General features: G+C 48.3%; 1 protein-coding gene across 1 annotated transcript; it reads left to right on the forward strand.

The window, feature by feature from the left end:
• Positions 1–4,857: 4,857 nt before the first annotated feature.
• On the forward strand, positions 4,858–16,304 carry ESX1 (ESX homeobox 1). Its single transcript, XM_053274198.1, has 5 exons — positions 4,858–5,060; positions 6,061–6,346; positions 8,220–8,265; positions 10,713–10,999; positions 15,436–16,304. Exons 1-5 carry the CDS (start codon positions 4,949–4,951, stop codon positions 15,659–15,661), a joined length of 957 nt encoding a protein of 318 aa, XP_053130173.1. The 5' UTR covers positions 4,858–4,948; the 3' UTR covers positions 15,662–16,304.
• The last annotated feature ends 323 nt before the right edge of the window (positions 16,305–16,627 follow it).

Consider the following 16,627-nt stretch of genomic DNA (forward strand, 5'->3'; position numbering starts at 1 on the left):
AAATTCTACCACTTACACAAATAGCAGACAGATGAGTTCCTACTTTCTTCCTCCCAGTAGAGGAGATGTGGATAACGACGGCCAATTCTCTCCACAAATGTCCTTCAGTCGGGTCCTTTCACAAATGCCGCAAACAGTTTTAACCTAATTTGTCAGTCCATAACGCTTATCTCATGCATTTGTTTGTGGGAGGGCAAAGCTGCCTAAAAAAATTAAGGGCTGCCTAATTGCCTAAAGTGACAGCTTATGATGGCTGGAGGCAACAGAAACTATAATGGATGCTAATAATCTGTTGGCTCGTGGACATTTGACACATAACCCTGTTGCAAGGAACTGTGTATGCACTGTGTTTTTGAATGACCACTGACTAAATTCCTTCATATCTTATTTAACAGCTCTATCAGTGTGATCAAGCAACAAGCCAGCAAGTCAGCCAGTGGACTAGGACAGAGAAAGAGGCCTGGTAACAAGAAGATATTGCCTGTGTTTACATGCAAATTGGAACATACACATCCAAAATTCTTTCATTGAGAATTATGGCCTACAATATTCTCTTTTTGCAGGCTTGTTCTGGGAAGCCAGCCATTTTACAGCTGGCTGTAAAAAAAAAATGCCTCTAAAAATGTTTCAGGAGATCAGTTTCTATTGTTCAGGATTAATCTTTAATCGACTTCAGGGGGGTGCATTAAAAAGCAAATAACAAAGAAGGATTGCCCTCAATACTCTCCATTTGGGGGTGTATTCTGCAAGATCAATCACAGAGCAGCTGCACAGCTTATGGGAGTCAGTGGTTACCCACTCAGCGGAGTGGGAGAGAGGCGTCCTCTCTCCTGTAGGACCAACCCAAGGTCATTCTGTCCCGTTGAGTTACTTTGGGGCAGCTCAGGGATTGGGGGGGGGGTTTCTTTGTTGATTTTTTCAACATAGCCATATCTGTGGGTCACCCCGGGGTCTGCCAGGGCCTCCTTGCCCAGCTCTCTGTCCATAACGGTCCCACATTCCAGCACTTTCGAAAACAGAACACAGATCTCTGACCTTGACTAACAGACAACTGGCATTCGGAAGTGTGCACAGCTCCCAAGTTAGGGCAAGGGGTTTCTCCTATCCCAAGTATGATCGTGTGAACTGACCTGCCCCTGCAGTGTGCTCGAACTTGCATCATTTATGAATTAGGGATACTGGGCTCAACGAATACGCTGCCCTAGCCAAAAGAGGAAGATCTCCCTGGCTCTGCGAACTCCTCCACTCCTTTGACTCTGCCGGCTCCAGAGGTGCACCAAGGGACTCCACACACCCCTAAGGTAAAGTGTGCCATCAAGTCAATTTCAACTCCTGGCACCCACAGAGCCCTGTGGTTGTCTTTGGTAGAATACAGGAGGGGCTGACCATTGCCTCCTCCCGCGCAGTATGAGAGGATGCCTTTCAGCATCTTCCTTATTCACTGCTGCCCGATATAGTGCCAGTGGGGATTTGAATCGGCAACCTTCTGCTTGTTAGTCAAGCATTTCCCCACTGAGAGCCACTTAAGGTGACTCTCCACACCCCCTGGGGGCCCCCAAATCCTCTTTCATCTGTCCTAGTTGGTGTCACCATGCCACTAGCCTACGCTGTGCTGGGCGGCCAAGTGTCATTGTGACCTGCAGAGGGTGCTTGAGAGACAGAGGGGAGAGGGGAGAAAGAAATATGTGGGATGGGAATATGTTGTGTGTTGAAATGTTAATACTCATGCATATTTGCATAAATATACCTGTTTAATATTCTTACATTCTTGTGAGTTCAGTTGCTTTTTCTGCCCTCAAAAATGTGTGTGTGTGTGTGTGTGTGTGTGTGTGTGTGTGTGTGTGTGTGTGTAGGGGGATGATGTTTAACTTGCAGCGTGGGGGTGGGGTGGCTCCAAAGGCCTTTAGGTCCAGGCTCCAAAATTACTTAGGTGCACCTCTGCGATCAAGGCACTGTTAAAGGCTCAACTGCAGAGACAGGTTAAACTACCGGTTCTTACCAATATCTTAGATTGTGAAATATTTAGCATTATTAATTCTCCCCCACGGTCATCATCCCATATGGGCCAAGTGACGAGGACAAATGTCTTGTTAACAATATCCAAATGTCCCACAAGAGGGAGCATGGAATCCACTTTCCTTGCAGTTTCCCTTCTTTAAAGATCCCCACAAACAGAGTGTGGATTTCGTCTCTGAGCCTACAACTCGATCGGCTCAAGAAGATGTGCAGTTTGGCAGAGGTTCAAGACCACCAGTTCCATGCCTAGGCCAAAAAAAAAAAAAATCTCATCTATCAGTATTCTGAAATCCTATGGATGGCTCTGATGATTCAAACTAGACACCTCCTGAAGATCTTTCCAAGATCTAATCTAAACATTCATGCGGACATTCCACAAGGACCCAGTGCAAGGAAAAACCATGGAAGAAGCAGGCCTTGGGGTGGGCGACATCTGTTGAACAGGGCCACCAGAGATGGCTTTTGTAGTAGCTACAAAGAACCCAGGGCCCCAAACTCCTGAGGGGCCCCCAGGTCCACTCCTCCCTATTTTCTTCATTATTTCCTTCACTCTGAGGGGCTGCCAGGGAGAGGGGTGAACACCGACCCCCTTTCCCCTAGCGGTGCTCCTGCTGCCAGGGATTGAACCTGGGACCTTTTGCAGGCAAAGCAGCTGTTCTGCCACTGAGTTACGGCTCCATATACCCTTTTTGCTCTTAAAGCCAGACCCACTCCATCCCTGGTCTCTGTGTGATTGGAACTGATCCCAGCTTAAATGCACGGCTCAGATTTTTAAAACCCGTTATTTATACAGAATGGCACGTTTACCCGTTTTATTGGTTTTTAATGTTTTTATTACATGCGTGCTTTCATGAGAGTTTGCGAAGCCGCCTTCAATGTCAACACTATTTTTAAAATAATATAAATGCGTAAAATATAAAAATGGAACCGTGCCCAAAGAAATTCTAATAAAAAATAAAACGGACACTGAGGACATCTAGTTTGAGCATCCATCCCAAAAGGAACAATGTGAGTGGGGGAACTCTCAGAAAGTGGCACAAAAGCTGTAACAAGCCACTTTGTGTAGGGGAGCAGTTATTGCAATGTCTGGATGTTAAAAACTCATTTCTGTTGGCCAGGGAGAAAGAGGATGAGAAAGTGGCATGGAAAGGAGCTGGAGAATGTAAGGGTGCTCGTCTTACGCCAGGGGTGTGGGCCCAGCCCCAGAGACAAGATTTTAAAATGGGGGCCCCCTCACTGAAGCTCAGCTCATGAATTAAAGAAATCTTTAATAATAATAATAATAATAATAATAATAATAATAATAATAATAATAATTTGATTTCTATACCGCCCTTCCAAAAATGACTCAGGGCAGTTTACACAGAGAGATAATAAATAATTAAGATGGCTCCCTGTCCCCAAAGGGCTCACATTCTAAAAAAAACACAAGACAGACCCCAGCAACAGCCACTGGAAGTACTGTGTTGGGGGTGGATAGGACCAGGTGCTCTCCCCCTGCTAAATAAAGAGAATCACCATGGTAATAGGTGCCTCTTTGCCCAGTTAGCAGGGGATGAGGCTGAATAGTGAGGCTGAGTGAGTGGTAACAAATGAGGCTGAATAGTGGTAACAAAAAGCATAGTTTAAAAAATATATAAATATATAAATAAAAATAAAATTTATCTCTCTCTCTCTCTCTCCTATGTGCCACAACAGAACATCATCCTAAATTATTTTTTAAAAGGTTTTGAAAAGTGTGGACGACGGAAGTCATCTAATAGTACTCGAGAAAGATGTGCTGTTCTGGTAGCTCCAGGTCTTCACGCTCACCTCAATTTCGGAGGATGAATACAACTGAAGGAAGCCCAGGTGGGTGTGCGGCTGGGGGAGTCAGTCATGTGACTTGCCTCGGGGGGGGGCCTCCCAAGGCAGTGGGCCCCCGGACAACTCTCTCCCCTTGCCCTATGATAGTGACGCCCCTGTCTTACACTAATCTGACTAGTCGTCAAGGGGAACCGGAGGGTTTCATGGGAAGCTGCCCAGGGGTGTAGCCAGGGGAGAAGGGCCCCATGTTCACCCCTCTCCTCCGCAGTAGCGTGAGGGAGATAATGAAGAAAACAGGGAGGAGAGGTACTCTTACTCCTGGACTTCCAGGCCGAGGTCCAGGGCCTCCACGGTGCCAGCGGTGGGGGTCCTCTTTAGTCTGTCCTATGTGGTGTGGTTGCCTGGCCAAGCGTGATGGTGCTTATTGTGCAGAGTGGTGGGGGGGCCTCCAAAGGCCTTCAGGTGCAGGCTCCAAAATGACCTAGGGGCACCTCTGATAGGGAGGAGTGGAGCGGGGGGGGCCCTCAGGGACGGTGGGGCCCAGGTTCTTTGAACCCATCTGCTCAATTCTAGCTACACCCCTGCAGCTGCCGTATACCGAGTCAGACCATGGTTCCGTCTAGCTCAGCATTGCCTACACAGACTGGCAGCAGCTTCTCCAAGGCTCCAGACAGAAGGTCTAGCCTAGCCTAGCCCTTCCTTGGGAGATGCCAGCCCCTGAACCCGAGACTGCATGCCAAGCACTGCAGACACTCTTCTTACTGAGTGAGGGTCCTTCTCCAAGGAAGGCGATGGGGGCCAACTCTTTCCCCAGCAGCAAGTGTCCCATCTGCCTGCCCCGCCCCGCCCCACCCCATTTCCAATTCAGCAGCAACTCGGTTTCCAAACTGCTCCTCCTGCCGGGTGGAGCCCCTTCCCGCGCGCCTCCCCACTTTCTTTGGATGGGGGGGGGGGGGCGCAGAGGAGTGGCTCGGCTTCCCTCCACGAGGACGGAGCCGCCGCTCTCCCCACCCAGCTGCAGAGGAGAAGTCCCTGCCCCGGGAGCAGCCCACAGCCCCCGAGATGCTAATGGGGGCGCTGCCCGCGCCAATAAAACCCGGCGCCCGGCGGAGGGCGAGCAGTAGCCATGCAGAGCGCCAGCCCCGCCGCCGCCGCCGCCGCCCCCGCCCTGCACCTGCTCACCTCCTACTTCATCGACAGCATCCTGGGCAGCCGCAGCCCCGCCGCGGGGCACCACGGTGAGGGGCGCGGAGGCGGAGGGGGCGTCGGAGCTGTGCCCGTCAATCCGGATTTGGGGGAGCCCGAGGCGGGGACGACACCGGAGTCCGGGTTCGAGGAGAACGGAGGGAAGCGGGGCGTCCTGCTCGACTCCCACCCCGGGCTCTGCGCCCGCCCAGCTGTTCCCCGGCAGGGACCGGAGGGCCACGATCCTCCGCGCGAGGCCTTGGCGAGCTGGCTCGGCAGCCCGTCTCGGACTTCTTCTCTCCCCGAGTCCAAGGAGCGCCGACTTCGAGTCAGCGGCCCGCCCGGGCACTCCCCCCACACCTTGCTTCGTCCGTCGGGCAGCGCCGCCAGCCCATTCGGCGCAAAGCAAGCCGCCCCGAGGGACGCGCTGGTCGCTTCCTGCCCCGAGGAGCTTGCAGACCCGGCGTGGGGGAGGGCGGCCGCCTCGGGTGGTTGGGTTTGTCAAGCCCCGCGCAGCCCTGAAGCTCACTGGTGTGACCCTGGGCCAGGCAGCCGTTCCCTCTCAGGCTCGTCTACCTCACAGGGTTGTTGTGCGGATAAGCCAGTGGGGGCGCGGGGGGGGGGCTTTAAAGGATGAGATTAGGTTGATTGTATCACGGTCTTCAACCAATACAGGTGGTGGGGTGGGGGGAATACTATTTACAATACCGGCACCGACAATTCTACGACGTCAACAACGATTTACACTGACTTGCCGGGATTAACCCTCTGTTTCCGAATAGTTGAGGCCATTGCACAGAATTTAGCAAAGACAGGCAGCGCCCCGTGGAGTCCTGCTCTTTACTCTCGAGTAAGCTGCCCATGCGGGCGCGCGGGGGGGCGTGTTCCCTCCCAGGCCGCCATTCCCACCTCGTGGTCCCAGGGACCCGCCTGGAGCCCCGGGGGCGGGCGAGCGAGCAGAGCGGGCCTCTCGATGCCATCTATCCCACCCCTCAAAAAACTAACCTTTCCCTCCCCACCTCTCTCCTTACCCGCTTCCCCCCCCCCCACCAGGCGGGGACCCCGCAGAGCCGCGGAAGCCCCCCGAGACGACGGCGGTGGAGAAGCCCCAGGTGGCGGGGAGCGGCGCGGAGGAGGCGGCCGAGGAGCAGGACGCGCGGGGCGCCAGCAGCAACTGCTGCCCGAGGGGGCGGCTGCTGGCCGGCGCCGTCGAGGCTCCCTGCGCGGCCGGGCAGCTCAAGAGGAAGCAGCGCCGCTACCGCACCACCTTCAGCAGCTTGCAGCTGGAGGAGCTGGAGCGCGCTTTCCGCCGCTCCCACTACCCGGACGTCTTCACCAGGTAGGCTGCACGGGGAGGAGGAGGAGGACAGGGCTGGCCAGGGGGCTCGCAGGCCGCTCTTCTACAGGAGAAGCCCCCGGGCTCTTTCATCTGGCCATAGCGGGGTGGGCAGCAGGTCACAGGCGGCTCCACGCAGTGAAACCCAGGCAGGCAGCAGCCCCTGGGGGGGCCCCTTGGCGGGGCTGAATAGGGAATGCTAAACCCACAAAAAAGGGGGTAGTATCTTACTCAGAACACAAAGCAAAAGGGGGGGGACACTGCTGTACAAATGGCACCCCATATAACCAGTACATATAAATATCTCAATATGCCATCTTTCAATGGATCAAACCATGTTGCAATGCATTACCAAGATGCTTCTATATACAATGTTCTGAAAAGTTGTAATGGAAAAAGTCCACACCAGGCAGAGCATGGGCACTAGGCTACCTGTTTTGCAGGCATTAGAACTCCTCGCAGCTGTCCTAACATTCCTCCGCTCTTGCAGCCATAAGAACTCTCAGCCATTGTCATCAACTATCAGCTCTGCAGTCATTTCAAGTGGCCTTCAATGTTGTGTTTTCAGAAAACTGTATACAGAATCATCTCTGGATATTTATTTATCTCCCAAGAGACTTCCAAAACAGGGTGTAGATCTATTTAGACTTACTGCACATTGTTTGTTGCAAGCTTTGTAACGCCTTGCAACATGGTTTAATAAATAGAAAGATGTCATATTAAGATATTATATTTACTGGTTATATCACACCATTTGTACAGCAGTATCTGGGGTTTCCCCCCCCTGTTTTGTTGGGTGTGGGGCTGAATAGAGAGCCTTGCTTGCTTCCTCCCAGCCAACACTTTAAAAGTGCCGCTTCTCAGCTGCAGTTTCCAAGGCAGTTCACAGAGAGGGAGAGGGGGAGGAAATGGTTGTTCCTGCTTGTTGCCTCAAAGGGGCTCACCGTCAGGGGACCCTAGGCGGTCACCTCTGGCACCGATTCTGGGTGGGGAGGCGGTGGCAGACTATAGCATTGCCCATTATTCTTTCTCTCCCTGAAGTACTGCACAGGGGTGCAAGAACATCCGATGTCATCCTGCACCCTGCTCCCAGAGGTGTGCACCCCTAAAAATACACAGCCTTCTTTGCTCATTGCACCTCAGCCCCCAAGAAACAGCTGGTCTCCTAAGCTGCACTCCCTCCCTGGAATAGGAATGCCTCGGCATTCGTTTCCCAAAAAGGAATCCTCTCAGGCTGGGCTTGTGGAAGCAAGCATGACTTGTCCCCCTAGCTAAGCAGGGTCTGCCCTGGTTGCATTTGAATGGGAGAATACATGTGTGAGCACTGGAAGAGAGTCCCCTCAAGGGATGGAGCCGCTCTGGGAAGAGCAGAAGAAGGCTCCAAGTTCCCTCCCTGGCAGCATCTCCAAGATGGGGCTGAGAGAGACCCCTGCCTGCAACCTTGGAGAAGCCGCTGCCAGTCTGTGAAGACAATACTGAGCTTGATAGCTCAACGGCAGGAGAGAGGGCAAGCCCTCACCCCTCGGGGGCATCTGGTGGGCCACTGTGTGAAACAGGATGCTGGACTAGATGGGCCTTGAGCCTGATCCAGCAGGGCTGCTCTTATGTTCTGACCATCAGACTAGTCATTTGCTAATCCTCCATGTGAGCTGGTAAGTGCTATCAAGTTGGTGCCAACTCTTGGTGACCGCATAGATAGATTCTCTCCAGGATGATCGGTCTTCAACTTGGCCTTTCAGGTCTCTCAGTGGTGCATTCATGCCTGTCGTCATCGAGTCCATCCACCTGGCTGCTGGTCGTCCTCTTTCCAATGCTAAAGTTTTCCAGTGCTAAAATCTTCCAATTGTTAAAAGCATTCTTGGTTTTTGGTTTCCAGGGAGGAACTTGCAATGCGGCTGGACCTCACGGAAGCCAGAGTTCAGGTAAGTGATTGCTGCTATAAATCTGCACGCTGACTGAGCCCTGGATGTCCACTCTTGAACTTGAGAGAGTAGCAAGTGCGAGATTAAACATCCAGGACTGGACACACCGTGGCTGGCATGTTCTGCAAGGCAAAATGGTCGGTTCTGAAGCATCCCTGCTGCCACAGGTGTCTAGAGTGGTGCTGTGGTACAAGGTTCATCCGCTACTGCTTAGAATTGCACAATCACACTTCTTTGTAGCACCATGGAGGTGTGATTGTTTGATTTTAAGCAATAGTGGCTGAACTCCATTCTGCAGCACCGCGAGTATTACATAGGGACATAGGAAGCTGCCATATCCTGAGTCCGACCATTGGTCCATCTCACTCAGCATTGTCTACACAGACTGGCAGCGGCTTCTCCAAGGTTGCAGGCAGGAATCTCTCTCAGCCCTGTCTTGGAGATGCTGCCAGGGAGGAAACTCGGAACCTAGAAGCTTTTCCCAGAGCGGCTCCATCCCCTAAGGGGATATCCGACAGTGCTCACACATCCAGTCTCCCTTTCATATAGGAAGCTGCCATATACTGAGTCAGACCATTGGTCTATCTAGCTCAGTATTGTCTTCACAGACTGGCAGCGGCTTCTCCAAGGTTGCAGGCAGGAGTCTCTCTCAGCCCTATCTTGGAGAAGCCAGGGAGGGAACTTGGAACCTTCTGCTCTTCTCAGAGTGGCTTCATCCCCTGAGGGGAATATCTTGCAGTGCTCACACATCAAGTCTCCCATTCAGATGCAACCAGGGCAGACCCTGCTTAGCTATGGGGACAAGTCATGCTTGCTACCACCAGACCAGCTCTCTTCTCTATTGCTCTAGATGCCTGTGGCAACGCGGGTGGTTCAGAACTGAGCATGTTGCCTTGTAGAACTTGTCAGCCACAGGCTGACATCCAGATAAAGCAACTCAATAGTATTACTCGGGAGTTACTCTAAAGAACTTTTTAATTTCAGTAGTACTTCCACTGAGTAATTTAGTCAGGATGTCAACCACCATCTCTGTTTTTATAATTTATTTTACATGGAATGGGGCGAGCTATAAAAGAATTTTAAAAGTTGTTGGGGTTTTTTTTTTTAAATGGATGAAGCCCTAATAATTACATTTAGTTTCATTTGGTCTCTAACCCAGTAGAAATCTCTCCATGTTTCCCATGCAGACAATTCCCTCTTTCTGGAACCACAGGCTCAGAGTTTTAATTTCTGTAACAAATACTGAGGATGTTTTCACGTGCAGCCTAACCCAGGCTAGCCTCCCACCCGCCAGCCCGGTTGTGTGAATGACTTCACAGTGTTTGCTTGAATCTAAGACTAGACTTTCCCCCATGTTTTTCAGAGTTAGAAATCTTAAAGGCAGAGCTGTCTTCCTTTAGGTTAAATACCTGTATAATCTGGATTTAACCTTTGTTTTTAAGTGGGTCGTTTTCTATTCAGGGCCATCTTCTATTCAGGTAAATAGTGTAAACGTATCATATCTTCATCTTCCCCAGACCCACGTGGACACAAACATTCTATAATAGAAACTCTGGCCATATGGCCAAGTAACTCCCATTGAATTCAGTGAAGCTTATTCCCTAGTGAGTGTGTTCAGGATTGTAGTTTTAATTAAGTACAAGTTTTAATGTGGGGAAGAAACTACTTGGTACCTCACTCTTTAACTGGCTGGTTGTGAGCTGAACTAAAGTGGTTCTTTTCACTGGCATCATGACAACCTTTGATAAACTTATTATTATTATTATGTATTTGATTTCTATACCGCCCTTCCAAAAATGGCTCAGGGCGTTTTACACAGAGAAATAATAAATAAATAAGATGGATCCCTGTCCCCAAAGGGCTCAAAATCTAAGATGATCAAGTCTCTCAAAGGGTGACTAGGCTAGGTTATATATACGGCCCAGAAAAGGTAAAAATTCATAAGATGAATTTAAAGTGGGTTTCATATCCTAGGCTGAGGTTAAAGATGGTAGACTCTGTAACAACATTCAGGTGATTTGTAGTGCAACCCTATGCATCTCTCATCAGAAAAAGTCCCATTCAACTCAGTGGAGAGGGCCATAATTCAGTAGTAGAACATCTGCATGCAGAAGTCCCAGCCCAGCAGCATCTCCAGGTAAGGCTGGGAAAGACTCCTGCCTGAAACCTTGGAGAGCCACTGCCAGTCTGCAAACACAATACGGAGCTACATGGACCAATGGTTTGACTCAGTAGAAGGCAGCTTCCTGTGTACTCGTAAGTCAACGTGCAAAGGATTGCAGCCTTAGGTCAACAAAACGTTTGTTTAAAACACAGTGATTATAGGTTTAACTGCAATATCTTTACTGCTGATTACAACTGGACAGCCTAACGATCTCGGGCTTCCAGTTCAATAGAAGAGTATCCAAATGGCACGCCACTTTTACACAATCTCACTCTCTCTCAAGGTTTGGTTTCAAAACCGAAGGGCAAAGTGGAGGAAACGAGAAAAAACTGAAATTCTAGGCAACGTGCCTGGGATCTCCTTGACCCATCCCTTGGGTCTATACTTGGACATTCCCCTGACTCAGGCTCCTCTCTTGGACCCCACATGGAGACCAATGCCACTTGCCACAATGGCTGTGCCATCTGTGGCACCCACTTTCAACCCTACCAGCTTGACGCCATTTGGCCTCGGAAGCCTCACCTGGACGTCTCTTTTCCGGAACCCAATTTTAAGCCCCCAGCTTGGAAGGTAAGTTTTCCTGCAAACGCAGTTTGCTTCCTGAGACCATAGCACAAGGATACGGATCTGACAATCCAATCCTGTGCCGTGCTGGGTGTGCGAAAGCCACTTGATTTCAATGGGGCTTCCATAGGCCTATTGCTCCATAGGATCAGGCTGTTTGTAGAAAACAAATATGGAAATTAAGTACGTTAGAATGCCGGTTTATTTTTATCTGCTCAGCATAAATGGGAAGCTATTCAGTGTAACTAATTTATGCAGCTCTCCAGTGAGATCCAGAGAGCTACTTAGGTTTATGACAAGGGTTTGCATCAGCTAAGTAGAATTTGGTTTTCTTCCCCCTCTAAGACTGAAGCTCCATTGGGTTCACAGAACTAGTTTCATAGTTCTTCATGGCCCTAGCCCAGGGGTGCACAACTTTGGCCCACGATCCCCAACTACAGTGATCAAGAGTGAGGAATGATGGGAGTTGTAGTCTAACATCTGCAGGGAGTTATTTGCACATGGCTTCATGCTGTGGGGTAAATGTTGAGTGAAGCCACTTCGAATCACACTCGCGGCATTGAGGGAAGCAGACCCTCCCCTCTGCTCTCGAGTTTGCTTTTGATGCAAGTTCACATGGCATGCCTCCATTTTTTTTCCTTCTAGCCAAGGGGAGGGGGAGAGAGAGAGAGACTTCTAAAGAGCTATATCTGAATTTCTAAAGAGAGTATCCCTCCTATCATGCTAATGATTCTATGTCAGTGCCTCTCCCTATTTGCTCCAGCAAATCTTTTCATAAAAAGTAGCTTAAAACCAGCATTTAAAAAACCCAGAAATACACCGAGATAAGCTAGAATTTGCAAAACAAAGCCCAATTTCTGTGTGGAGTGGAAGGAGGCGGCTTGTCAGAGTTGCCTTCTTCAAGAATTAAGAAGATGCACTGTAAAGGTGGCCACTACAATGAGACAAGCAAGATCTGGCCTGAAATAAACTGCAGATGCTTTATGCATAACTAGCATGTAGTCGCACAATGAACAAAATGCCTTCAGGTTAACACAGCCCATCCAATCAACTTGCAACCCAACACTGGCCATGTTCTCATGACCACAAGGCGCGCAGTTAAAGAGTTAACCATGACAGACACATCCTGTATGGAGCATAATGTGAGAACTTGGAATCTCCAGACAATCCCAGCCAAACTGCTGTGGTCAAACAGCATTTAACTGGGATCGATTACAAGGACTGGAATCCCTGGAGATTCCAGGTCCTCAAATCACACTCCGCAGGAGTGCTCAGGGTCCAGCAATCATGGTTAACTCTTTAGCCTTGCTCCCTGTGGTCATGAGAATGAGGTCATTAAAAGCCAAACAAAAGGGAACCAAACACTAAGCACACTTGCAACTTAACTCTCCCTGGAGTGTTAACATCTTGTGGTGGTTGTGTACATGTTGACTTTGCTGTATTTGTGTTTGGGATAGCTTAGGTGTGTCTCTGCACTATCCTTGGTGCTGATTAAGTGTATTGAGGTGAAATAGATTTCATTTTCAAGAGCAACAGTGTGATGTGTCGTGCGGGTGTAGCACAATGGTGACTATGTGTTTTTGTGTTGCCCAGATATGGGCTGTTTTGTTGGGCAAGAATTGCGTTGCATCCATACTCTGTGTTACACCTTAAGGTGTTATCTTGCTTGGCATTGAATATTTGGGCTGGAGAGCTTAATAAAGCTACCTCAGTGTGTAAGCTGCCGTAAATTTACACCTTAATGCTGCAATCTTGTGCTCTCTTACATGGGAGAAAATCCCACTGAGGACTGGATCTGAGCAGCAGGACTGATTCCCAAGTGAACACCTATAGGAGTGAACCATGAGCAAGGAATTAGTTGACTGGGTTGGGACAGGGAAGTACAGCCATGTGATAGGTAGCGGCAATGAGGTAAAACGGAGCAATTCCCCTTTCCAGGTATGTTTTGTTTATGCACGCTAAGGCATTCCATCGATCTAGCAGGGGGTGGGTAGCATTCCATTTCATGAAGAGCATGTTATCAGTTATGGGGCAAGAATATGTTGGAAGACCTCCGTCTGTTTCAACGCATTTAAAGGGGTGTTCTTGAAGAGGTGGGGGAAATACAGTGCATTTTAATAAGAGTCACAAGCAGAGTTTGTTTAGAACCAAGTTATCAAGCAACCATCTACCCACCAACTTCTGTTGTGTGGCCAGCTCTGTCCAGACAGGAGTGTATGTGAGAAAGAGAAATGAGTTATCCAAATATATCAAAATCCACTCCCAGAAATATACTGGAACCCTGATCTGGTTCAGGACTGCAACTGGGACAGAGAGAGCCTTTAATCCTCCTCCCCAGTCTTGATCTGGATCTAGGGGGCCTCAGGGCCTGTTTAAAAAAAGACACATACAAGGGTAAAACTCAGCATATCCACATAATGTGGTTCTGAGGCTGCAAGCCTAGAGCACTTATTTGGGAGTAAGCCCTGTAGAAGTATGTCCCATGGAGTCAGTGGTAGCTCAAGATCTCTGTGCTCCTGAGGCAGGTGCCAAATGCCACTCGTCTCCCTCTTTATTTTAAAAGCAGGGGGTGGGAGGGCATTTTGCAGCCACCCCAATAATCTGCTGTCTGAGGCAACAGCTTCAACTTGCCTCATCAGAGGGCCTCCCCTGCATGTCAGATCAAGTAAACATGCATAAGATCAGGCTGTAAAAGGTACAATTACATTTGCTCACTTTCATCCTTTGTTTCCCGTTGGGTTGAAGTTTAAACTGCAGGCTCCTCAGGGTGGGGGCCCTCTTTTTTTCTTCTTTCTTTTTTGGTAAAACACCAAATTCATGTATTTGGTGATATATTATCAATGATATATTATCACAGGCATGCATTGATATAATAAAAACAAATGGTTATGCAAAGTGACTGTACACAAATCTAATGAGAAGACCTATGAAAAATGGATGTGCATAGTGAAAGCCTATTTAAAGTCCTCAACAGCCTGCAGCGTGCCTGTCTCAGAAAACATCTCTCTCTAGATGAACCCCCTTCCTAGTAAGCTCAGCTGAAAGGGCCATGTTCACAGTACTGTTGGCTAGGGCACTCATACTGGCAGTGAGGAAGAGCTAGAGGTTTCCCAGGCAGTGGGCTTTACTGTGGGTTTTCTGCAAGACTTTTTTGATTGATTGATTGATTGATTGAGTACCATCAAGTTGGTGTCAACTCTTAGCAACCAAATATACAGATTTTCTCCAGGATGATCAGTTTTCAACTTGGCCTTTCAGGTCTCACAGTGGTGCATTCATTGCTGTCGTAATCAAGTCCATCCACCTTGCTGCTGGTCGCCCTCTTCTTCTCTTTCCTTCCACTTTCCCCAGCATGATGGACTTTTCAAGGGAGCTGGGTCTCCGCATAATGTGTCTGAAGTATGATAGTTTGAGCCTGGTCATTTGTGCCTCGAGTGAAAATCCTGGGTTGATTTGTTCTGTGATCCATTTGTTGGTTTTCCTGGCTGTCCATGGTATCCTCAAGAGTCTTCTCCAGCACCAAAGTTCAAAAGCATCAATGCTTTTTCTATCTTGCTTCTTCAAAGTCCAGCTTTCACATCCATAGAGTGTCATGGGGAAAACCATTGTCCAAACGATTCTAATCTTTGTAGGTATAGACACAAAGACTTTACTTGCCCAAGAAAACCAATGCAAAAAGTGGATTTTTTTACCCTGATTATAGATCGAGCCACATTCTAGCATGCGATTAAAAAAAAACCAAATTGTGTCTGAAGTGCTCCCTGATAGCTCGCAGGGACTTTGGGTTTAATCTGGCCGATATGTGAACATACCCCCCCACACACACACATTCTGGAGGAAATGCAAACTAAAAACCAGGTGTGAAAAACTTCCTTGGCCTTTTCTGGGGTAGCCCCATGTTTCTGGAATTAATTGCTAGAGAGTGGCATGTTGCTAGCCCTCTTCACCAAGGCTGCACAAATTCAGCCTTCCAGCTGCTGTTGGACTACAACTCCCATCATCCCCAGTCACAGTTGCCAGTAGTCAGGGATTATAAAAGTTGTGGTGCAGCAGCTGGAAGGCCGATGTTGTGCCACCTTGCTCTTGACTGACATTAATGGGGATTCTGTAAAGCCTTCTTCCTAAAGTGGTTTTTGGTGAATGACTACAGGACCACTCATTTTTATCCACTCCTTGATGTGTCACTGGCTTAATTATTGCTGTCTTGCATTGGGTTTGTTCAATACATTGTCAGAGGTTTTATCCTATTTTTTAAAAAAATGTCTGTGAGGCTGCCAATGGCTACAGAAGAAGTGGGTTCAACTTCATTTAAATATGAAAACTTGGAACACAATCGACCTTTCGGTTGGTAGCCTTCTGTCCCTTTTTGTCTCTTGAGGAAGCAAATATTGTTCCCTAAAGTAATTGATATTGACCTTCTCTTTCTCTCCCCATGAATATAGGTTTCTCAGTGCTTTAAACCCCCTCATGACAACTGCTTCAGTCCTAATGAAAGCTCCCGGACCCCCGGCAGACTCTGTTGTGACTGCCTTTGCTGATCCCGTCGCCGCTGAAAGGAAAACCTCTAGTATCGCAGACCTGAGACTCAAAGCGAAAGAACATTCTGCCCAAATCCCTCAATTAAACCTCATATCCACTCTTACAAGCACTAACAAGGATCTTTGTTAACCAGTTCTTTTGTGGGAGACTGAGTTCGCATCCAAGGAATAGCATCTCCCACAAATGGATCCGGCTGAAGAGGATGTTAACAAAACACTCACTCAACATGCTGCCAAAATGAGCTTCTCTCACCATATTAGAAGAAACCGAAGTGTTTTAAGTATTTGAGACATTTCATCCTGCCACAGCCAGGCCATTTTTGATTATTATTTTAAATTAAACTAGGGTTTGCAGCAAGATTTAATCTACTCAAGATGTTTTTTCATTGACTAAAAAAGCCTCCCAAATTAATTGGGTAACATGCTTAAAAAAATTTTTTTTTAATTTAGGTACTTGAAAAATGCAGATAGCAGGCATTATTTCAGAAGAGGCCTTCACTTTCACACAAGAGGGAATGCCTTGTGATGTTATATATACATGCACCAGCTAAAGACAAGAAAAAATGTCTTTTTCTTGAATTATTTTGGTCAGATGCAGATTTAGTCAATTAAAATTTCTTTGATTAATCAAGTAAGATTTCTTTTACCAGGTGACAGCTCTGCTAAGCAGTGCATAATGGGCCTTCAGGGAAAGTTGGAAACAAAATCCTAAAAGCAGACTGGACATACTTGTGAAAATAAACGTGTTTTCAACTGGTGGCTTTTTGTTGGCAGTTTCAGAGTTGAAGTCATCCTTTAATTGCATCCTGATCGCATCAGGGCTAGGGCTACAATCAAAAACACACTTACGAAGGAGTAAAACTCACTGAACTCAATAAGGCTTACTTGTGGGTAAATATGGACAGGATTCAGCTATAAGAAGAGTGAGTTGTGCCTCAATGTCCCCAGTTCAGATTTCACCTCTGCCATGAATGCAATAGACAGACTTAGGCAAACATGGCCTCTCAGTCTTTGTCCTCCAAATGCAGGGCGGCCCTTCCATGAGGCAGGGCGGGATAGTTGCTTCCGGTTGCAGATTATTGGGGAGCCAGTAAGG

This window comes from Hemicordylus capensis, chromosome 11 (assembly GCF_027244095.1).
Source record: "Hemicordylus capensis ecotype Gifberg chromosome 11, rHemCap1.1.pri, whole genome shotgun sequence".
In the NCBI taxonomy this organism is placed as follows: Eukaryota; Metazoa; Chordata; class Lepidosauria; order Squamata; family Cordylidae; genus Hemicordylus; species Hemicordylus capensis.

Excerpts from the sequence above, each read along its gene's own strand:
- ESX1 (XM_053274198.1), top strand. The coding sequence starts at position 4,949 with ATGCAGAGCGCCAGCCCCGCCGCCGCCGCCGCCGCCCCCGCCCTGCAC. Across the intron at positions 5,061-6,060 it reads CCCCGCCGCGGGGCACCACG|GCGGGGACCCCGCAGAGCCG; the intron begins GTGAGGGGCGCG and ends CCCCCCCACCAG. Across the intron at positions 6,347-8,219 it reads TACCCGGACGTCTTCACCAG|GGAGGAACTTGCAATGCGGC; the intron begins GTAGGCTGCACG and ends TTTGGTTTCCAG.